Genomic DNA, 25,032 nt, shown 5'->3' with positions numbered 1-25,032 from the left:
GATCAACTCTCCTGAGGTCCGATCCACAAGCTCTGAGCCTTGATCCACGAGCTTCGAGCTCCGATCCACGATCCACGAGCTCTAATCCATGATCCACAATCCACAGGCAAGACCCACGAGCTCCAAGCTCCGATCAAGCACCAATCGTTCCGATCAAGCACCGATCTGTCTCTGTGTGTGTGTGTGTGTGTGTTTTTTTTTTTTTTTTGAGCAAGTGTATCTCTGTTGATTTATCTGTGTGGATGTGTTTGTGTGCAACTGAGGAAAAAGAAGAAGATGAGGAGACGAGAAGTTAACTGGGTTTGTTGAGTACGGAGAAGAGAGAGAAAAAAAAAGAGCGAACGGAAATTAATAAAATAATGGATAAACAAGCTATAGTAACTGTGTAAATATACATGGTTACTGTAGCTCATGAATAGATTTGCACAATTTTGCACATTTTTACACCCACTGATGTGGGTGTTTTTTTTTCCTCAAAATGTGCAAAATTGGTAATTTTTTCTATTTTAGAAGACTTTAGAAGAACTGATGTGGTTGCTCTTAGATGTGGTACGGTCGTACAATATACTTCGATGAGCTCCTTTTGTGTACTATGGGTGGTTGTTCTGAATGAAGTAGATAATTTTAGCCTAGGCTTGGTCAACAATAAGCGTAAGACTAAGGGAACTTTTTTTCACAATTTCTTTCTGTAATTAATTTGTCGAAGTTGTATAGTTTGTAATGGGCAATATTTTCACTTGGCATATAATTTTTCTATAATTCACAGTTGACAATTTTAACAAATTTTGAAAAAAAAAAAACAGTTGTATCCTTATTATTTAACAAAAACGTTCACATTTTTTTTTTACAATAAATCTTATTTAGAGATACAATTTTTATCATAATTTTTTTTTAAATTTGTTGAAATGGTCTATTATAATTCATAAGTAGCGTACAATCACTTTTATTTTATATAGATCTTTCACTTTTTTCCGTTACAACGATTAATCATTTTAACAAATGATATCAAACTTTGTAGCAAAAATTATGTTCCGAAGTGGTATGTTGTTAATGAGAGATAACAAAACGGAAGACTGTAAGTTATGAGTCGACGTCATAATCAATAACATATTTGATATTCCTAGCTCTCTGTTCGTGATATTAGTGTAACGTTCCAATCAAAAAAAAAAAAATGGTCAGACTTTTTTTGGACCACATGTGCCCACCTACACCATTTAACCCCCAAAACTCATCTCACAAATATCTCTACTCTCTTTGGCCGGCTCACTTCATTTCTTTTCTTTCTTTTTTCATTTTCTCTCGACACAACACAAACATTTCTCTCATATTCCCCCATCCCCTCCCATGGTACCCACTCCAAATCCACATCTCCACCATCATTTTTCCGGCAAGATTACCAAAAAATTGTTGAGAACCCATAAGCACATTCACATCTTTTATTTGAGGTAAAAATTTCTAATTTTTTTGGTGGGTTTTACATTTTTACTTGAGATTATTTTTATCTAAGTTTTAATAATGATATTCATGTGATTTATGAGCATTAGAAGTAATATTTATGTGTTTTTATGTATGGGTTTTGTATTGGTGGAATTATTTGATGAGTGGGTATATATTTTTGTGCTAAAAATGGCTACTTGAGGTTTATGTATGGTGGAAAAATTTAGGGGTTTTAAGTTATAATGTGTGATGGATAGTAAATTTAATTTTTCCATTGCCATTAGGTTTGTTTAGAGTTAGTTGAAGTATTATATTTCTTGTCTTGGAGGATATTGTGATTTTTGCTTTCATGGGTCTCTTAATGATGTAGTATAAAATTTATGGAATCTAGTCATAATATTGGAGATGATATTAAATGGGTTAACTTTATAAATTGGAGTTAATGCTTTGTGAATCAATTTGTTGAGAAACTTTAGAAGTGGTATATAGTATTATTGATGAGGTTAAACACTAGGCTTTCCAAATTAAGTGTTTATTTGGCAATTCCTAAATTGTGGCTAGATACAATTTCAAGCTCTATACTTATTGTGATATGTTTACTTGATATTGTTTAGATTCTAGCTAATCTCCTTGGAGCTTGGAGAGTTAGGCTTTTGTGGTTGCAAGGTAAGTAGTTTTTTAATGGGATTTTTGGAAAATAACCATATTTCATAAATGATGTTTTTGGGGTCAAGCACATTTTGGAAAAATTATATATGGATATATGTTTTCTTAAAATTGTTGTGTTGTAACTCTATTACATATTATTATATATAAAAATGCATCATAGTTGGTATTGCATTTGGGGAAAGGCATGAATTGTTGATATGGAAAAATGAGCATTTTTTATTTAATCTTTGATAAGGAAATTATGGATTTTATGGTATATTAGAAAATTTAAAGATGCTTATCTTGTCTTAGTACTTGAAAAATTGATAGAAAATCTTTTTGGCAAGAATGAAGTTGAAAACCTTACAAACTTTGTGGAAGTAGATTATTTAAGGTTTTTCTGAAATTACTTGGATATAAACTATGTGTTTCAAAGTAATGTAACTTGTGAGCATCATGTAGTTTTAACACCATGCCATATGTGATTTCCCGGTAATCACCCAATTTGTTTTTCGTAGTCTTTATGACAACGGAATCAAATCTAGGTCAGTGCCCTTTCACTTTGGATGACGCGTTCTTCCCTGCTGTCCATGGGAAAAGAGGTTCCTTGATTGTGTGTGGGTGAGGCTGCTGTCCATGGGGCCAAAAGACCACATGCAAAAGAGGTCCTATTTGACGCGCTCTCTCTGCTGCCCATGGGGGGAGAGAAAAACCCTAAGGATATGGGTGAGGTTGTTGTCCATGGAGCCAAGAGTTTGCATATCAAAGAGGACAATATCATGCTAGTTGTGAATGAGTGGATCCCTTGACCAATCTACGTGCTAGCGTGGTATATTTGTGATAAACTGTCATATGTTAGATTTTATTGTTTTAGAAATTATATTGTTAGTGCTCACAGATCATAGTATATAGTTTCAAGGTATTTACTTTGAGAAACTTTATATTTTATTATTTAATCATTATTGTCATATTATTATTATTGAAGATGAAACCTGCATTTTCCCCACCCCCATTAATTATACTACTTACTGGGCTTTAGCTCATCTCATCCTCTAACAGTTTTTCAGAGTAATTAGCCATACCTTGGAAATGAAGCTTACTTTATTGGTGATGATTGAAGTGGGATGTTAAATTTGGAGACTTTTGATGTAAATGGTTGGTGACTTGAATTTGCTATGTTCACCGAGACATTAATTAATTCTATTGAAGGTTGGTCACTTGAGGTTTGTTAGCCTTAGGCGTGGTAGGCCTAAACTCAACATTAAGATTTCTTATTCTTGATAAGATTGTGACTTTGTGAAATCCAAAAGTTTTGTCATATATTTTCATGTATTATGTGGAGGCACATGATTTTTTAGTTATTATTCATAAATGTGTTCTAGAGTTCTGACTTGTAATGTGGAGATTTATGATTACTTATTCTTATCTTGTGGAAATGAAAGGAAAATAAAGATCTCTTATAGTTTGGTTTTCCAAAAAGGAAAAATCTACAGGTACCTTTGGGATGTATTTCTTATGCTTTGGACTCCTTTGGGGTATGGGGCGTGACAATTTGTCATGAAAAATTCAGAAAAATGTCATGGTCATAATAATATCTTACATACAAAGTAGGGCTTTTTTTCTTGCCCTTGAAGTCACAGATATGAAAGGCTCTTGATGCTTGGCAGTGAGTGTTGTTTATTAGTCCTATGGAAGATGCTGGCTGTGTAAAAATTGGAGGGTATTTTGAGAAAAGGAGCATCTGCCATTTTCGAAGGTAGAGAGATCAAAAAGAAACATTTTTAAGTTCAAACAAACAAGCGAAGTTAAAACAAACTTTTAGGGAGGATCCTTGGGAGTATCAGAAGTTCAGGAATATTGCGGGCATGAAGCCTGTGGAGGAAATCACTTGAAAAGGTTTCCGGAGCTTTAGGGGCCGCTAGGCAGACAAGGCGCTTGAAGAGGTTGCTCTATGTTACAAAGGTTTTGTGAGTCATTAACTTTTTTAATAATTTTGTGCTGTAGTAGTTTTTCATTGAAAGTTTTTCCAATCATTTTCCATTTTTTGGCCATGCGATCTTTATGTCACCGATATCTTTGTTTTGGGATTATATATATATAGTTTTTCATTGGAAGTTTTTCCAATCATTTTCCATTTTTTGGCCATGCGATCTTTATGTCACCGATATCGTTGTTTTGGGATTATATATATAGTTTTTCATTGGAAGTTTTTCCAATCATTTTCCATTTTTTGGCCATGCGATCTTTATGTCACCGATATCTTTGTTTTGGGATTATATATATATATATATATATATATATATATATATATATATATATATATATATATATTGTGTGACTGATTGTTAATTTAATTTAGAATAAATTGGAACCTTAAAATTTGGAATGCCTTTGATTTTTTCCCTTAAAATTTCAAGTTTTTGATATGCTCCTGTGGGAATAATTTTGTGCTGCGGTAGTTTTTCATTGGAAAGAGTTTCCTTTCACTTTCCACTTTATGGCCATTCTCTATGTCACCAGTATCTTTATTGCTTTGGGATTATATCTATGTGTGGCCTATACATATATATAATCTGCTGGTTATATAGTTGTGAATATAAATATTTATACACTTCTGGATTATATTTTTTATTTATTATTCTGTGATTAATTTTTTATTTAATTTAGAATAAATTGCAAATTGCAATCTTAAAATTTGGAATACTTTTGGTTTTTTTTCCTTAAAATTTCAAATTTTTGATATGCTCCCCTAACATTAGGTACTATTTAGACTTGCTCCCTTCTATCCACATTCACCAATGATGTAGCTATTAAATGCCAAATAAGTATAGGCTTTTGATAACTAGTCAGTCTAGTCCAATTAAAATAAGCCCCAACATCTGATAAAAAAAAAAAATAATAATAAAAAAAGCCCCCAACATTTAAGAACACGAGTCATTATATAAAACTATTATAAACCTTTACTAGATAAAAAATAACTAATTTTTATTAAAAATATTTTTTCACATCTCTCTCTCTCTCTCTCTCTCTCTGGCATAATTAGTTTTATATAGCTCTTTGTGAGAACTTCAAAACATGATCTTTTTTTAGATTTCAAATTCTATTGAACCAAATAGAAAACTCACAATGCTATTGTCTTCTTCGATCTAGTGCTGCCGCAAGCCAAGCTGAAAAGATCATCTCGAACTAGATTCAAAATCTTGATATTGGTTGTACTGGCAATAAATACCGTACTGACCATTAAAATGGTATTAGTACTTTTCTGCAATGTACCACATAAAATATCAGGTTGTACCGTCTTATACCAATTATACCAATGATTTTTTGAATGCTTTGATCGGAATTAATGTTTCGGCTGGTAGAATAAAAAATAATAAAAACTGTTACAAAAAAAAACATGTTATTAAGCTAATACATCGGGTTAGTGTACTTTGACTAAAATTTAAGCTTATAAAATGTGTGGATTTTAAATTTTATGTTATAAACATATAAATACATACATAAATACATATTAAACATATATATGTGTGTATGTGTATGTAATTACATAAATAACGGTAATCCTGAAATGATACATCGGTAATTCCAAAACATTTCATTTCCTTGGCTAAAGCAAAACAAACTTGCTACTAAATTTGTATTTGCAATGAATAAAATTTTTCTACCTCACTTTTTGTGTTCTCCTTCTTACTTCCCCAATTATAGACTATGTGTCTGATTTTTTTTTTTTTTTTTTCATTTTAAACTTTGATTATTTTATAAATAATTATAAAAAAAAAGTAAAAAAGAATACAAGTTGCCCATCTTTCACACATGTAATAATTTGTAATTGTTTCCTCTTACGATTCGCTTTTGTATGCAGGACTTCTCTACATGCTTGCATTGTCCACAACTTTATTTTATTGGGTGCATTCAGATTCCGCAACTTCACCATATCAAAAAAGATTCCACAACTTCTTCCACATGTAGGCTTTTTTTGATAAAAGATATCAACTAGCTTAATTTCTCTTCATGGATTCCAAGACTATCATCCTCCTCATCTTCATTTCCATCCTTTCCTATCAATTGCACTGTTGTACTGCTCAACCTTGGACTAAAGCTGGTTACTGGTATGCTAGCAGTGAATCCCCGATTCCTGACATAAATTCTGCCCTGTTTACACACCTTATATGTGCCTTTGCTTATGTCAGCTCCACCACCTACCAGCTTTCCATTCCCCTAGAGCAGGAACAATACTTTTCTAGCTTCACCAACATTGTCAAAAGTAAGAACCCATCAGTTATCACACTTTTATCTATCTGGAATGGACAAGCTACAACTGCTAAAGCCATATTGGGTGAGAAAGTTAATTCTTCAGTATTGTCTTCAATGCTTAACCAATCTTCTTACAGAAAGTCTTTCATTGAATCCTCAATAAAAACTGCAAGGCAATATGGATTTCAAGGCATAGACTTATTTTGGCTTTGGCCTAACACTGCCTCCGATATGACCAATATGGGAATTCTGTTGGATGAATGGCGAGCTGCTGTGGATTCTGAGTTAAGAAACTCGAGCGAGTCAAAATTGATATTGACGATGGCCCTTTATTACTTACCAAGTTTTGAATTTGGGAGTTACCCAATTGGCTCAATACAAAGAAATATGGATTGGGCACATGTTGTGGCATATGACTATCATCTGCCCTTAAATGAGAAATTTATTCATGCTCATGCTGTTTTATATGATCCATCAAGCAATGTGAACACTGATTATGGTATAAGAGAGTGGTTGGCTAAAGGATTTCCACCAAACAAGCTGGTTTTTGGTTTGCCTTACCATGGCTATGCTTGGACACTTGTGAATCCCAAAGAGAATGCTATTGGTGCACCATCGTCAGGGCGGGCTGAAACAGCAGATGGATCCATGAGTTACAAGTACATCAAGTCGTACATTCGAGGTTATAATGCTAAAACAATATTCAATTCGACTTTTGTTATGAATTACTGCATTATAGGATCGACTTGGATTAATTTCGATGATGTGGAGTCTATCAGAGCTAAGATTTCTTATGCCAAGCAGAAGAATCTACGTGGTTACAATGTGTTTCTGGTCAGCAATGATGATAATTGGATGCTTTCTCAGGCAGGTACCATTTGAAATTTACATGGTTGTATTTTGTCCTTCCCAAACACTAGTCCATGAATTCACATTACAAATCCTTCTACAACTTCGTTCTGTGAATCTGTTTATTTAGAGATGGAAGAAAACAAAAGGGAAAATTTTCATGCAAGTGCCCACAAAGTAGGTTACTCATCGTAATACATTTTTGCTACAATAAGTGAAGGGGCCCGTTTGGCAAAAGTGGTTTCAATCTGCACCTTTTCAAAGTATAAAATCTTCACTTTATTTCTAGTAACAGTATTTTCAAACAATCCCATTTTCAAACCAAAAACAAAAAACTCCAAAAGGTAAGTTGTACCAAATGGGGACCCTCAGGAACAAACCTGTTCATCATGCTTTGTATTTTTGTTCATGTTTCATTTACCTCACATTTCTTATACCAAGAGGGTATAATCATCCCTATAGGCTGTCTTACAAACATCACAATATCTCTGCCACATTGATGCCAGTGCTGTACAAGAATCATCCTTCCACTCATTTGTGTTTGTCTCACTTGTGCACCAAGTAGCAGCTGTTGAGCCTAGCCTTAATGCTTGTGACAATGTAATTGGCCAGCTTGTCAGAATTGCTAAGCTTGAATGAAGCAAATATTAAGTCCTTAATTGGCCTTAAGAATCTGATCATATACGGTAGAATTATTAAAAATTAGAGGGAGAATAAAAATTCTATCACACTTTCATCTTGGATGAAAGCTCTTTATCTAGCAGAATGCAGACGATTCTGTTAGACATCTAACAGAGTGCTTGCGTCCAACTCAAGTATCTTCAACCAAGTTTGAGACTAACCCTCTTGTTATGTTTTTTTTTTTTCTTCCAATCCTTTTTTTTTTTTTTTTTTTTTGTTGTTGTTGTTGTTAGAGTTGCCATAAAGCGGGGAGGGTCGGAAGATTCTTCTGCTTATTTTATGCGTCCTTCTTAAATGCTAGTTTTGTAAAAAAATTTATAGAAGGTGTCTTCTATTTTTTTTTTTTTCTCAGTACAATGTTGAAGAACTTAGTGAAATCTAGGTGCAATAATTTTATTGATTTCAACGAGAGATGTTGATTTAAGTACTGGATTGCATTGACAGCTCAAGAGGAAGATAATGGTCCAGAAAAAAAGCGAAGATTACTGTTGATAATTATGCTTCCGACAGCTTTAATCATTATCATTCTAGCCTTCATGATGTATTACATACGAGACAGAGTACTGAAGTCAAAAGGTAAGTATCTTCAACTGTAATACTTCACCTGTAATAACATGATATTGAAGAGCATTTCCATTAAGTGAGTTCCAAGCTGCCTTGATTAGCCTTAATTTCTGCCATCTATCCCATGATTCTAGAGATTTGATATATTTAAGTGATTTGATTTATATCAATTAGGAACTGATTGAAAGTTCAAAAACGTGTAAAAACACCTTTGAACGTTCAGACCCCCAAAATACAAATTACCAATCCAAGCTTATAAACAAACAATGTACGTGCGAAAAATGTAAATAAATTAAAACAGAATTGATAACACAATCTAAACCAATTAAAATCATATCCACAGCAGAAGTTAAATGGCAAAAATTAAGGGAAGAGAGATGCAAACACAGGGACAACACAACTATGTGTTATCGAAGAGGAAACCGAAGTCCTCGGTGTAAAACCTCTCCGCCGCCCTCCAAGCGGTCAATAATCCACTAAAGAATGTAGTTGGGATACATGGACAACAGAAGACCCTCTAAGTCTAATCTACCCAGTGTACTTAAGCCCTCCAAGCTCCTACTCCAACGAGGTTGCACCGAACTTATTTCTTCTTTAGTTTACCGAATTCCACTACGGCCCATAGCATCAACCAATATGAAATTGGTCCCTTCTTAACTGCTTCCCAAAGTACCAAACAACCTTCTCACAGATATGGGTATGGTGAGAAAATGTTTTGGTAATAAACCTCTCAAGGATGTAACAATGGAGAGGAAGAGAGTAGAGGAATTTGAAGAGTTTCTATATGAAGATTATGGATGAGTCAATCTTGTTTTTCTCTAGAGTTTCTCTCTCAAAATTCTCTTTGGAAACTCTCTACATTTCGTGGGTATAAGGGGTATTTTTACTGAGGTGAGAAAGGAATGCAAAGAGTCAGATTTTCCCAAATAGGGCTAGCTGGCTACTTAACCTCGCGACTTAATTGAGTCGCGAGTTCAAGTTGCGAGCAAACAAAATGGCCAGATTGGACATTTTGTCCCGTAGTGCTAGTGCTACAGCTGGCGTGACTGTTCACCTTCTCAGCATGTTTCACTCGTGTGCATCATCTGGCAGCTTGCAAGCCGCGAGCCACCCGCAAGCTCCAACCGCGAGTCCCTGCTTTGCTGCACATTCTTGAGCATTTCTTTACACTCTCTCACACATTACCCTTACATGAATTCCACCTAAATACAGGGTTTCTAAGTGCTGAATTACAAGCAAATTGGCACAAAATAAAGCTAACACAGTGGTTGATAAATTTCAACCTTACACTGATAATAGTGATTGGTCTGACCTTTCCTTCTAGGTTGTAGATTCTTACCTATAAATACCCATGTCGTTAAAAGTGCACATAAGGGCGCTTAAAGCTCAAAGCCTTAAGCTCTAAGTGCTTCGCTTGGTCGAAGCGAAACTCATTTAGTGAAGCTTGCCTCAGGGACGCTTTTCTAGTGCTTTTTGAAGAAGCAAATAGTGAGCTTAGGTGAGCTTTTCCATTTTTTGATAGAAAATAAATTATATGAATCATTAAAATTGAGCCTGCAATCTATCATTAGGCCTCTAAGAACCCCAAATGGTGTGCTACTATGTAACATGAGTTCAATACACTCCTTTCAAATAGTACCTGGTCCCTTGTCCCTCATCATCCCTCTATGAACATTCTTGGCTTCAAAGGGGTTTATCAAGTTAAGAAGAAGTCGAATGGCCCCATTGAAAGGTATAAAGCTCATCTTGTTGCCAAGTGCTATAATTAACAAGAAGCTGTGGACTTTATAGAAACCTTTAATATGGTAGTGAAGCCAGTCACTATCCGCATAGTTCTATCACTCTCCCTCACCCTTCATTGGCCCATTCAGCAACTTAATATAAAAAAGCCATAAATGTACTTTTAGTCCCTACATTTTGACTTTTTTTTCATTTTAGTCCCTACATTTTATTTTTACCACTTTTAGTCCCTAAACTCATTAACGCAAGACATTTAAGTTCTTAAAGCACTATTCCGTCACCAAACTAACGGAAAAACTGACGAAGCAATAAAATAATAATAAAATTTATGACTTTCTTTGCTTTTTTTAAAAGAAAATTAAATTAATTTTGTTTCTCTTTTTTAGGGAAGAACATGAAGAATCTAGAACATGTGTTCTTCCCCTTTAATCATGTTCTTCATTTTCTTCCTAACAAACCTTGCCCAGAAATTTAAAAAATCTTTTTTTTTTTTCTCTTTTCTTGTATTTCCTTAGCAACAAAACCCATAAAATGCAACAAAACTCATAAAATCAATTAGATTTACAAACACAAAGACATGCCCATAGACATTTACAAACACAACGAAACCCATAAAACGAAACCCACAAAGACATTTACAAGCACAACGAAATCAACAAAACCCATTAAACGGCTGCGTACAACAACAACCGCTGGTCAGTGGGTTTGCTGGGTTGAGAAGCAAGAGATCGTAGATCTGGGTTTGCTTACCCAAACAAAAATCTCTAAAGATTTCTTTCTTAGACCAAAATCTCCCTTTCTCTTTCATCTTTCTAAAGCTCTCAAGCACTAAAGTCTCTATCTCAGATCGTGGATTTGGAAAAATCTCTAAAGCTATCTCTCGGATCAATGGTTGTGAAGTGGTGTTTGGTCCGGTGGTCGTTGGGGGTGGATCGTTGGATGGGTTTGATGTTGGTGTGGGTTGTAGTGGCTTGAGAGACTGATCGGTGATAGTGGTGGTGACTGGTGGTCTAATCTGTTCGTGTGGGTTTCAGATTGCAGGAGTAGTTGGTTGGTTGGTTAGATCAGTGATCATTGGTTGGGTTTCTTGTTGGTTTGGGCTTCGGATTGCAATGTATTTTTTAGGAGTGGTTTCGTTGATGTGGTAGTGGATGATTTGATTTAGTGGTGGTGCTTTGCTGGTTGCTGGGTTTTTGCTCTTTTGCTTGGGTTTGATTTTCATGCTCTTTGATTCGGTGGTGGTGATTTGGGGTTTTTTTTTGTGTTTGTTTGCCAAGAAAATTTATGGGTTTAAAGGCAAAGGTTTGCTTTACTGGGGATATGGGTTTGGGGTTTGGTTAGGATCTGGGTTTAGGGTTTGTGTTTTGCTCGAGATTAATTATACGGAAGAACACAAAGAGCATGAACATGTTCTTCTGAAAAAATAATAATAATAATAAGAAAGTACAAGAAAGGAAAAACATAAAGAACATCAACATGTTCTGGAAAAAAAAATGGAATAAAAAAAATTCATTTTAATTAAAAGAAAGTAAAATTTTTGTTTGAAAGAAAATAACTTTTTTTGTTTGTTTTGTTTTTTTATTTTTTTAATAAAAATTGAGTAATTTTTTAAAAAAAATTTGGCATTTAAAAAATGTTAAATAATTTTTTAATAATATTTTAATACCCACGTCAGCCACGTCAGCTTTTCCTGTTAATTAACTGACAGAATGGTGCTTCAAGGACTTAAATGTCCTGCGTTAATTGGTTTTGGGACTAAAAGTGGCAAAAATAAAATGTAGGGACTAAAATGAAAAAAAGTCAAAATATAGGGAATAAAAGTGCATTTACGCCTATAAAAAATGCATTTCTCCATGGCGTGCTTTTTAAAGAAGTTTATATTGAACAACCTCGGGGGTTTTGTGACTCCTCATCCTTCACTCATGTTTGTCGCCTTCGTAAGGCCATTTGTGGCCTAAAACAAGTTCGCAAGCCTAGTGTTAGAGATTCAGTGCCTTTCTCCTTTATCATGGCTTTATATGTAGTAGGGCTGGCTCTAGCCTGCTTCTCGTTCGATCCTTGGCTAGCATCATGATTCTCCTTCTCTATGTTGACGACATTATCCTAACTGGCATTTGTTCATCCATTCTTTAATCGTTCATTCATTTTAATAATCAACAATTTGCCATGAAGGACTTGGGTGATCTATGTAGGATAATAGGATTAAACATGGTTTGAATCTCATATAAAACATACGCAGCGGAAATTTAACAAATCTACTTCATTCTCAATCGATAACATGTACTATGTAAGTTTCAAAATTCAAGAACAAGAGAGCGTGCCTTGGTGTGTTGAATTTCAAAACAAAGATCGGAAGCACTTGGAAATACTTTTGATCTTCACCCTAATTTCACTAACGCCCAAGATGTGTAGTCTCTCAATCTGTTCCAAAGGGAGAATGTCAAAGTGTCTAAAACTTCTTACACCACTTCGCAATAATGTTTATTCAATTCTCTACAGAAATTTTTGTATATTTCTCCATTTGTATCTAATTGATTATCTAATTGGACTAGCCTTTTGAGCCTTTCCAATTGGGCTTTAGTATATGGCTTGGAATGGGACTAAAAGGGATCAATAAGACACTAGCTCCAATGGGCCTTGGGCTTTTCTATCAACTCTTGATAAGTTCAAAGTTACCATGAACTATATTTAATACCACTATATAAATATAGTTTCACTCTAGGCCTTATCTATAAATTATATCCCAAGACTTTATTGTATATGCAACCCCTTCATAAAATATTCGTAATAATACAAAGTTATGAATGTAGACTGCCACTTTGTAAATTACTACATCTTATCGTTGAGTACCCGGTTTAATCATTTAAGTTATTCATCATATATTTATGAAATCCAATTTCATAAATATATACTCTAGCAACAATTTACTAAAGTAGTTAGGCCTAACATTCTGAATAACAAAACCATTAAACTTATCTCAAGAGAATATTTTGTATCTTCATTAAGAGACTATGAATTTCATATTGAGAATATATGTTCCATCAACACTAAATGTGGTTGCCCAACATACTGAGGTTTTGATCGTTTCTTTAGACCTCACTCTTGATATATTAAAGCAACCCACACTTCATGATTAAATCCATTATTCTCTCAAGATTAAGAATTCATGCAAATATAAGTCGTGAGTTTATTATTCATTTGACAGTCGTGAGGAGAATAATAAATCTCACACCAGTCTAGTTCAATATGTTTTAACTCTTAAAACATATCAACATACCAACTAGAAATCTCAATTTCCATGATCAAGACAAATCATCTTAGTTGACATGTTATAGTCTTCGTAGATGAAAATCCTAATTTCATCACTGACTACGAACTACAATTCTGAGTTTACAAAGAACTTGTGATTTATATCTTCTGTGACTTTTCACATAAATCACATACTATACATCTCATGGATTATATGATAATATCCTAATATTCATGTTATATTTATTTCAGATAATAATAAAACAACTTTATTAAATACAACATTAAGTCATACATAATAACATATATAGTATCATACAATAGGATTTAAGAGTACTAATCCTACAATCTCTCACTTGCACTAAAGACTATTGTGCACTAATCTAACTTCCATCTCCTCCAAATGTGATTCAAAAGTCCTTTGAGGCAAGGTTTTGGTAAAGGGATCCGCTAGATTCTTTGCACCATCAATCTTTGCTACTACCACATCTCCACGAGTAACAATATCTCGAATGATGTGATACTTTCTCTCTATGTGATTTTCTTTCTTGTGATTCCTTGGATCCTTGGATTATGCAACAGCTCTACTATTGTCGTAAAACAATGTAATAGGAATTTGCTCAATTCTCATAACACCAAGATCAGAAAGGAATTTCTTGAGCCAAACAACCTCCTTTGCCGCCTCACAAGCAGCAACATATTCGGCTTCCATGGTGGAGTCAGCAATACAAGACTGCTTAACACTCCTCCAACTTATGGCTCTACCTCCCAAGGTGAAAACACATTCCGATGTGGATTTCTGAAATCTAGATTCGACTGAAAATCTAAATCTGTATAGCCAATGGAAATCAAATCATCACACTGGTAAACAAGCATATAATCTCTTGTTCTCCTAAGATACTTGAGAATATACTTTACAGCTTGCCAATGTTTAGGTCCTGGATTTGATTAATATCGGCCGACCATACCAACTGAATAACAAATATCCAGTCTAGTACAAAGCATGGCATACATGAGACTTCCCACAGCAGAAGCATAGAGAACTTGTCTCATCAAATATTCTTCCTCTTGAGTCTTAAGCATTTGGTCATCAGACAGAGGAACTCCATGTCCAAAAGTAAGTAATCATTTCTTGGAATTTTGCATGTTAAACCGTTCTAGAACCTTATTTATATATCCAGCTTGTGACAAATCTAACATCTTATTCTTTCGATCTCGCCAAAACTTAATCTCTAGAATATAGTTAGTTTCACCCAAGTCCTTCATATCAAATTGGCTAGACAACTAAACCTTTACTGATAACATTAGCCATATATCATTCCCAATGAGTAGAATATCATCAACATAAAGCACTAGAAACATTACTACTTTGTCTTGATGTCTCTTGTATACACATGGTTCATCCAGATTTTGTTCAAAACCAAATGATTTGATTGCCTGATCAAATCTGATGTTCCATGACCTAGATGCTTGCTTAAGTCCATAAATGGACCTTTTCAACTTGCATACTATATGCTCTTGGTTCTTTACTATGAAACCTTCCGATTGCATCATATAGATTTCTTCTTCAAGATTGCCATTAAGAAATACAGCCTTGACATCCATTTGTCAAATCTCATAATCAAAATGAGCACCAATAGATAAGAGAATTCTGATAGATTTGAGAATTCTGATAGATTTAAGCATGATTATTGGCGAAAAAGTTTCATCATAGTCAATGCCTTCCTTTTGTGTATACCATTTCTCCACTAGTCTTGCTTTAAAGGTTTCAACCTTTCCATCTATCCCTCTCTTCCTTTTGTAAACCAATTTGCAACCAACATATTTAATGCCGTTAGGCGCCTCTACAAGATCCCATACATAATTGGAATACATAAATTTCAGTTTAGATTTAATAGCTTGGAGCCAATGATATGCATCTATATCATTTATTGCTTCATTATAAGTGTAAGGATCCGATTCAGTCTCTTCTGAGATAGTTTTATAAGTTTCTCCCAAACCTATGAATCTCATAGGAGACCGAACAATTCTCCCACTACGACGAGGCTCTTATGTACTAGACATTTCATGAGTAGTATCTTGTGGTGTATCTAATACAGCCACATCATCCTTAGTTTCATCTATTGGTTGTTTAATTGCAGGTTCATTCATTTCAGCTAAAACAACTCTACTTCTAGGAGTAAAATTATTCATATAGTCATTTTTCAAGAATTTGGCATTTGTGCTAACAAACACTTTATTATCCTTATGACTATAGAATAAACCTCTAACTGTTCCTTTTGGATACCCTACAAAGAAAACAACTTCTATTTTAGACTGTAACTTGTCCGACTTTCCTTTTAATACATGTGCTGGACAGCCCCAAATATGAAAATGTCTCATATTAGGCTTACGTCCATTCCACAACTCTACAGATGTTTTAAGAACAGACTTCGAAGGTACTAATTCAGAAGATACATTGCAGTACTTAAGGCATATCTCCAAAAAGAAATTGATAGAGTCGAATAACTCATCATGGATCTAACCATATCTAAAAGAGTCCTATTCCTTCTTTCTGCTACACCATTTTGTTGTAGAGTTCCAGGTGCAGTTAACTGGGATATAATCTCATTTTGAATTAGGCAATCCTTGAAATCCCCAAGAAGGTATTCGCTACCTCAATCAGATCAAATGACCTTTATACGTTTACCCAATTGATTCTCAACTTCAGCCCTAAACTCTTTGAACTTGTCAAAAGTTTCGGACTTTCGTTTCATTAGGTACACATAACCAAATTTAGAGTAATCATTAGTGAAGGTGATGAAATACTCATAACCACCTCTTGCTTGGATTGACTTAGGACCACATACATCGGAATGTACTAGTTCTGGCAAATCTTGAGCTCTTCTACTTTTTGCATTAAAATGTCGTTTGGTCATTTTACCTTCCAAACAAGATTCATAAACTGAAAATTTATCAAAGTCCATGGGCCCTAAGAGTCCATCTTTGATAAGTCTTTGAATTCTGTTTGAATTAATATGACTCAAACGTAAATGCCAAAGATAAGCTTCACTAGTAGAAGGAAACTTTCTTTTTAATGATTTCGCATGTGAATTATTATCTAATTCAGAATTGTATAATTCATGCTTATCAGGAGTTAAAATATAAAGACCATCCACAATATTGTCAGAACAAATAAACATTTTATCCTCTTTATTACAACATTGTCTTTCAGGATAATACAATACCCATGTTTACCTAAGTAAGTAGCAGAAATTAAATTCTTACGAACATTAGGTACAAACAGACAATCTTGCAATATTAAAACCCTAGACTCGAAACATAAATTAACAACACCAACAGCTACAATTGGAACTCTACTCCCATCCACTAAGGTAAGAAACAATTCTCCTTCATTCAGCTTTCTGGTCTCCTGAAACCCCTGCAAAGAATTGCAGATATGATTAGCACAACTTGAATCTACACACTAGGAATCCGTGGGATTCTGTACCAAATATATTTCAAGAAGAAAAGAAGTTTTCATACCCTTGTTCTTGGCAGCCTTAAACTTTGGAATATTTCTCTTCCAATGTCCTTTTTCACCACAATAGAAACACTTTCCTTTGAGCTTATTTCCTTTGTCGACAACCCCTAAGGCAATTTGCTTACCCTCTTGCTTAGTGAAGTCCTTCTTCTTCTTCTTCTTCTTCTTCTTCTTCTTCTTCTTCTTCTTACCCTTGCCTTTCGACTTAGGTTGAGAAGTAGAAGTTTCACCCACATTGGCTTCAACACTAGAAGTACCAAGGATGCCTTCCGCCACCACTAACTCATTCATTAATTCAGACAAAAAATAAACCTTTTTATTCATATTATAATTCAGTCTGAATTCCTTAAATGATTCCGGTAGTTATTAGAGTATCATATCCACTTGGGATTCTCCATCAATGTCGGCACCTAAAACCTCTAATGTATTCAGATTAGAGATCATTGTAAGACAATGCTCCCTAATTGAAGTACCTACAGCCATTTTGGTATTATAAATTTGTTTCACGGTTTCTTGCCTTGCTGAACGGCCTTGCTCACCAAACGTCTCTTTCAGACTATGCATAATGTCCGAAACTAGTTTTACATCCTACATTTAATGTTGTAGAACATTTGAGATAGATACTAGGATATAGCATTTAGCCATTTCATTAGATTTCTGCCAACAATCATATCGCTGTTTTTCCTGAAGAGGAGCATCTAATGAAGGAAAGCTAGGACATGGTTGAGTAAGGACATATTTGTGCTCTTCAACTAGTAAAACAATGTCCAAATTTCTTTTCCAGTTAACATAGTTGGATTCAGTCAGTTTATTTTGATTGAGAATAGAAACAAGTGAGCTAAATGATGCCATGTTCAAATCTGAAAACAATAAACATGAATATGATAAGTAAATTGGACACTATCAATTTAGCATATAAGTATATAATATGGAACCTTAATAAAACCATAAAATAATATATGCAACGACAACCCAATCCTTTATTCATTATCCCTCAGCATAGGGTGAACATTAAATATTATGATTGATTAAGAACTATTCTCATTATTAGTGCTATCATGATAACTCTTATCAAACACTAATAATATGCCGTTTTAAATTTAGCCTCTAAGTAATAATAGTAAGAACTCAGCATAGAGGATACTATAATACTTAGTTTAGTGTATACCATAGTCTAGAATTATGTGTAGCCACATTTCATCCCTTTAACAGGCTTATTTTGTAGTACCATGATAAAACACCCTCCGCATGGAATGCAAAACTCGAAGCTAAAACAAGACGTTTGATCAAACCACTATAAACTAAGAAATCCAATCTTGTAGGACCATGAAATAAATACTCTCCACATGGAATGCTAAGCTCGAGGCAAAGACAAAATATATATTTCACACTACTATGAACCAACAATGGAGGCCGTGAGATCCAACCTTTGTATCTCTCTCCCACTAGATGTTTTAGTATAAAGGTTTTTAAATATAAAATATGCATAAGCTAATTATACATAACCTAGCTCTTTATACATGTGAAAACACTTAGAAAAAAATTATGATATTCTTTCTTTCGATCGATCAAATGTGCCCTCGATCGATCGAAAAAATTAAAAAATTCGAACTTGACCATCTGACTTGTTCGATTGATACTCGATCGCCTCTCGATCGATCGAAACAACAAATTCAATTGATCGACTAGCAATCGAAAATCAATCAATTTAAAAAACCTGATCACTGTTTCACTTGATCAATCGGAAGTGATTTTCAATCGATCGAAACTCGTGAAACTCGAATTTCTAGGTTTTCTCTAAGGCAGTTTTCAACGGTTTTTTCATGAACAAACAACCATCATATGAACATAAGAGACAGAGATTGATATCTAAACTGATTTCCATTGATGTTATAGCATTAAAGTTCAAATTAACATACTTAATATCAAACTTAAACAACATCATAACATCAATTTCAGTTTTCATCAAAACATAATATCAATCACCATGAAGAAAATCAATTAAATAACTTTCTACCATTATGAAATTATTATTCTTGATTCCAAAACTCACAAAACATGTTATGCAAATTGGAAATTGAAGACCGCTCTGATACCAATTGTAGGATAATAGGATTAAACATGGTTTGAATCTCATATAAAACATACGTAGCGAAAATTTAACAGATCTACTTCATTCACAATCGATAATATGCATTATGTAAGTTTCAAAATTCAAGAACAAGAGAGCGTGCCTTGGTGTGTTGAATTTCAAAACGAAGATCGGAAGCACTTGGAAATACTTTTGATCTTCACTCCAATTCCACTAATGCCCAAGATGTGTGGTCTCTCAATCAGTTCCAAAGGGAGAATGTCAAAGTGTCTAACACTTCTTACACCACTTCGCAATAGTGTTTATTCAATTCTCTACAGAAATTTCTATATGTTTCTCCCTTTGTATCTAACTGATATCTAATTGGACTGACCTTGTGGGCCTTTCCAATTGGGCTTTGGTATGTGGCTTGGAGTGGGACTAAAAGGGATCAATAAGACAGTAGCTCCAATGGGTCTTGGGCTTTTCTGTCAACTCTTGGCAAGACTAAAGTTACCATTAACTATATTTAATACCACTATATAAATATAGTTGTACTCTAAGCCTTATCTATAAATTATATCCCAAAACTTTATTATACATGCAACCCCTTCATAAAATATTCGTAGTAATACAAAGTCATGAATGTAGACTACCACTTTGTAAATTACTACATCTTATCCTTGAGTACCCGGTTTAATCATTTAAGTTATTCATCATATATTTATAAAATCCAATTTCATAAATATATACTCTAGTAACAATTTACTAAAGTAGTTAGGTCTAACATTCTGAATAACAAAACCATTAAACTTATTTCAAGATAATATTTTGTATCTCTGTTAAGAGTCTATGAATTCCATCTTGAAGATATGTGTTCCGTCAACACTAAATGTGGTTACCTAACATACTGAGATTTTGATCGTTTCTTTAGACCACACTCCTGATATATTAAAGCAACCCACACTTTATGATCAAGTCCATTATTCTCAAGATTGAGAATTCATGCAAATATAAGTCGTGAATTTATTATTCATTTGACAGTCGTTAGGAGAATAATAAATCTCATACCGGTCCAGTTCAATATGTTTTAACTCTTAAAACATATCAACATACCAACTAGAAATCTTCATTTCCATGATCAAGACAAATCATCTTAGTTAATATGTTATAGTCTTTGCAAATGAAAAGCTCAATTTCATCACCGACTACGAACTACAATTCTGAGTTTACAAAGAACTTATGATTTATATCTTCTTTGACTTTTCACATAAATCACATACTATGCATCTTATGGACTATATGATAATACCTCAATATTCATGTTACTATTATTTCAGATAATAATAAAACAACTTTATTAAATACAATATTAAGTGATACATAATGTCATACATAATAACATACATAGCATCATACAATAGGATTTAAGAACACTAATCTTAATAATCTACACTATTTTTTAGGCATTGAAGCCAAGCACACTTCAACAGGATTTCACCTTTCTCAATCCAAGTAGGCCCACTCTCCTTGCATGAACATCCATGTTAGAGGCCGAACCTTGCTCCACACCAGTTTCAATTGTCTCCAAGCTTTCACTATGTGAAGGTGACATTATCTTATCCCTCCTTATACAAGCAAATTGGGCTAACTTCAAAACCTAATGATGACTTGGCCTGATATCATTTATGCAATTAAATTAAGCTTACCAGTCCATGCATTCTTCCACCACTGTGCACTTACAGCCACAGGCTGTGAAGCAGATGCTTTGATATATCTAAGGCACCATTGACCTTGGCATCCACCTCAAGCCATGCTCTTCTCTCACATTACATGCCTTCTCCGATGCAAATTGGGCTATGTGAACTCCAAGTCTCCATCCAGGATCCTTGCCTTCTCTACTATAACAACATCAATGCTACTTGTATTGCTGCTCATCCAGTATTTTCATGATCACACAGAACACATCGAGGTAGATTATCATTTCATTCATGATCTCATCACTACTCTTAAAGGGCAACTTGTTCTTATTGAAAATCAGACTACAAAGATCTTCACGAAGGGATTGGTTTCCTCTCGTTTCCTTCTACTTCGCAACAAACTAGTGGTGCATTCACTCTCCATTAGTTTCCCGGGGGATGGAGATGGGGATGCTGTTGAGTGTTTTCCAGACTTGCTTGGCTGCCTTGATTAGTCTAGATTTTTTTCAGCACTAGATTCTCAGCCCATCTATCCCATGATTCCAGAGATTGATTTGTATCAGTTAGGAGCCAATAATTATAGGGATTGGTCTGACCTTTCCTCTATGTTGTAGATTCTTTCCTATATATACATGTACACAATGTAATCTTCTCTCAAACCAATATGCAGAAACTTTCTACTTATTAACAGAGCGTCTCTCTTTAGTATGATATTAAGATTAATGATTTTTCTTTCTTCTTTTTCCAATTTTTGTTGCAGGCATGATAATTTTAGAAAACAGAAGTGCATCTCAGCCGGTAAACAATACATTAGATTCTGAAAATCTTGACAGCAATGATCCTAATCCGAAAGCACTCAGCCTTTCCACCATCAAAGTAGCTACAAATGACTTCTCAAGTGCCAACAAGCTTGGAGAGGGTGGTTTTGGCCCTGTTTACAAGGTAATGCCTGGACTGTTCTTATTCTTTATATGAAAGGGAAAACATTGACAAAAAAATGTAGGGTATGTAGGTTTTCGTGAAACAAATGTTAATTGATTCAAGTAGTTTAAGGTTTAGCTATTATAGTAAAGAGTAGCTTATGTAGGTTCTTGGAGTTCAGGAAAAGTTTGAAGGGACTTGAGAGCTTTTAACTTCTCTTTATGTTTTACACCCTCATCCCTTGAGCAACACTAGCCTGCTTTACAGATGAAAAAAAAAAATCAAGCTCTTAAAAAGTTGAGTCTAGAATGATTGACAACCCATTCAAACCACGCAAGATCAAGAGAGAACCAATCACTGCACCACAAATTGAAAGCAGAATAAGAGTATGCTGTCCACACTCCAAATTAGCAATACTTTCACTATTTCTAAGATGAGTATATACATATTATACAATTTTTGTCGAGGGAGCTAGTGTAAATGTGGCTTATTCTTCACGGACATTGCAAACGGTGTGTGTGAATTTGCCAGGGTATATTACCAAGGGGACAGGAAATAGCAGTGAAGAGACTTTCTAAAACATCTACACAAGGACATGAGGAGTTCGCAAATGAGGTTGCTCTTACTGCAAGACTTCAACATATAAATCTAGTTAGAGTTCTGGGATTTTGTATAGAGGGTGATGAAAAAATGCTAATCTATGAGTACATGCCAAACAAAAGCTTGGATCTCTACCTATATGGTATGTACATTTTGTACCAATTATAGTTAATCATTTCATATATTTGTGGGTCTGAGATTTATGTTATATTTCTTAATCCTAAATGGGTCTATATATCCAGTAGATATTTTGGTTTGATGCCACTATTATTCAATCCTGAGTGAAGCAAATATGACAATCTAAGCTTATGGAGATGTGAAAGCCCACGATGTTTTGCTTGAGTGCATTTTCAATAGTTTGTTAAGTATTTTATGTGTGATAATAACTGCTCACAGACTTAATTCTATGCAGATCCAATTAGACAGCATGTGTTAGATTGGAGAAAGCGTGTTCACATCATTGAAGGGATTACTCAGGAGCTTCTATATCTTCAAGAATATTCAAATTTTACAATAATTCACCGAGATCTTAAAGCTAGCAACATTTTACTGGACAAAGATATGAATCCAAAGATATCAGATTTTGGGATGGCTAAACTTTTTGGAAAAGATGAACATGAAGCAAACACAGACCGGATTGTTGGAACCTAGTAAGCGCTAAGCTTTTGGATGATTTCTCAGTTGTATTTCCCTTGTTATTAACCTCTCAGCACTGCTATTTTATATGCAATACAGTGGCTATGTTCCTCCAGAATATGTTAGAAAAGGTGTGTACTCCATGAAGTATGACGTCTATAGTTTTGGAGTTCTACTTCTGCAAATCATAAGTGGCAAGAGGAATTCATGTTTTTATGGCACGCGTGAAACTTTGACCCTTCTAGAATATGTAAGCAACTCCATTAAACTTTTCTTTTGATTTAACTTGCTGCAACTCCAAAAATGAGGTTTTTGAAATATAAAGATGAATAATGCTGAATGATTTCAGGCGTATGAGAAGTGGATAGTAGGTGAAGGCATGGATTTTATTGATCCATCGCTGGATGATTCCTCTTCATCTTGCAAACTCATAACATGCTTGCAAGTAGCTCTGTTATGCGTTCAGGAAAATCCAGTGGATAGACCAACAATGTTGGAAGTTTATTCAATGCTCAAAAATGATATTGGTGCTATCTCTACCCCTAAAAGGCCAGCTTTTTCAACACAAATTGATGAAAAAGTAACGGGCAGATCTACGTCAGAGCAAGGAAGTTGTTCAGTTTATGATTCATCAATTTCCCAAATAAGTGGACGATGACCAAGATGGTGTTTTTGGGAGATGATATACTAAAGAGATTATTGTTTTCAATAGTTCTCTGTACTGGTCTTCTTGTTGTAGACTCCATAAATTTTTTTTTTTTTTTTTTTTTGAGATAAAGACCCCATAAATTTGATTGTTCTTTCTTTGAACAAAGCGTAATACATAGGAATACAGAATATTATCATGTGCATCTTTTTACAGCTACGTATAGAGACATGCATGCAGAGCACTTTCTCGAAGAAGTGACATAAGACAAAACCAAAATGATGAAGCAACAAAATTAAATAATAGGAAAATAACGAGTCTAAATCTTATGTCCCACTTTTCCTGCACCACTCTATACTCCACCAATAAAAACTTGTCACGTGTTCACCTAATTAATTAAATACTACTATTAATTAATAACGGTAGCATTAATAAGTCAATAATGATAGTATTTAATTAATTAGGTAAACACGTTGCAAGTTTTTATTGGTGGAGTATAGAGTGGAGCAGAAAAAGTGAGACAGAAGATTTGGACACGAAAATAACGTCACTATAAGAGTACAATAATATTACTATTCTTATATAAACTACTAAACCTTAATTCTAATAATAATTGTCATTGGAAAATAATAATTTTAAATTACACCCTATGATATCCGCTCCAAATTTTTTTAATTCTAATGGACTAAAAAAACATAATTCTATATAACTTGGAAAATATTAAATTTCAAAAAGCACTTGATTCTAGGAAATTAAATAACAATACGAATAAACCTTTCTTTTGAGGAAAATACGAATAAACCTAAATAAACTACCAGCACCTAAAATAAAATACAATAAAGTAATAAAAATACAAGTTATTTATAAACTTGAATAATACTAACGTTCTGTTTGTTTTGATGAAAAATATTGTGTAAAGAAAATTTTTTGTATTTTTCAGTGTTTGATAGTATCAGAAAAAATAAGTCAACGGAAAACTATCTTTAAGGTATATTTGAAATCTGCTTATATTGCTAAAACTGAAAACTTTTTATTGAAAGTATTGTAAATAAAAGTAAAAATTAGCTGAAATAGTACAGTGTGTTTGGCTCCAAATTAAAAATTCAACTTATTTTACTATTCAGCTAATATTTGCACTATTTATGGGTCCCATTGCACTTTTTGGTACTATTCATGGGTCTTACTGTCAACTAACTTTTAACTTTATCTAAATAAGCAGATCCTAAACAGACCCTTAGTCAACATAAAAAGTATAGTTTATTTTTAGATATTGTTTTATACTTTTTTTTTTTTTGGAAAAACAACTCTATCTTACAACAAACTAAATAAAAAAGTTAGCATATTGTTTTTCAACTCATTTAAAATTGTTTCTAAATATAGAAAAATGAGATAATTTTATAGAAAATACTTTTTAGAGAATTACCTATTTTTTACAAAACAACAAAAAAAAATTAACATCCATCTTTCTTAATATGCTTCCCACAATCACGAAGTGTGCGTTTTACTCTAAATT

At 34.0% G+C, this 25,032-nt stretch overlaps 1 protein-coding gene across 9 annotated transcripts; it reads left to right on the top strand.

Moving 5' to 3' along the window:
- The first annotated feature begins 1,253 nt into the window (after positions 1–1,253).
- Positions 1,254–23,718, top strand: LOC142621650 (uncharacterized). Of its 9 annotated transcripts, none has more exons than XM_075794969.1 (10): positions 1,254–1,445; positions 2,052–2,103; positions 3,579–4,052; positions 5,948–7,210; positions 8,314–8,445; positions 21,477–21,658; positions 22,169–22,379; positions 22,650–22,887; positions 22,973–23,123; positions 23,223–23,718. In XM_075794969.1, the coding sequence occupies exons 4-10, from the start codon at positions 6,097–6,099 to the stop codon at positions 23,529–23,531; spliced, it is 2,337 nt and encodes a 778-aa protein (XP_075651084.1). In that variant the 5' UTR covers positions 1,254–1,445; positions 2,052–2,103; positions 3,579–4,052; positions 5,948–6,096; the 3' UTR covers positions 23,532–23,718. The 9 variants fall into 9 exon arrangements, with proteins under 9 accessions (XP_075651084.1, XP_075651083.1, XP_075651078.1 ...); XM_075794968.1 differs by having other exon boundaries at positions 3,566–4,052; XM_075794963.1 differs by having other exon boundaries at positions 3,145–4,052.
- The last annotated feature ends 1,314 nt before the right edge of the window (positions 23,719–25,032 follow it).

Source organism: Castanea sativa, chromosome 1, assembly GCF_040712315.1.
Source record: "Castanea sativa cultivar Marrone di Chiusa Pesio chromosome 1, ASM4071231v1".
Classification (NCBI taxonomy): domain Eukaryota; kingdom Viridiplantae; phylum Streptophyta; class Magnoliopsida; order Fagales; family Fagaceae; genus Castanea; species Castanea sativa.
This window is presented reverse-complemented; position numbering and strand designations above follow the sequence as displayed.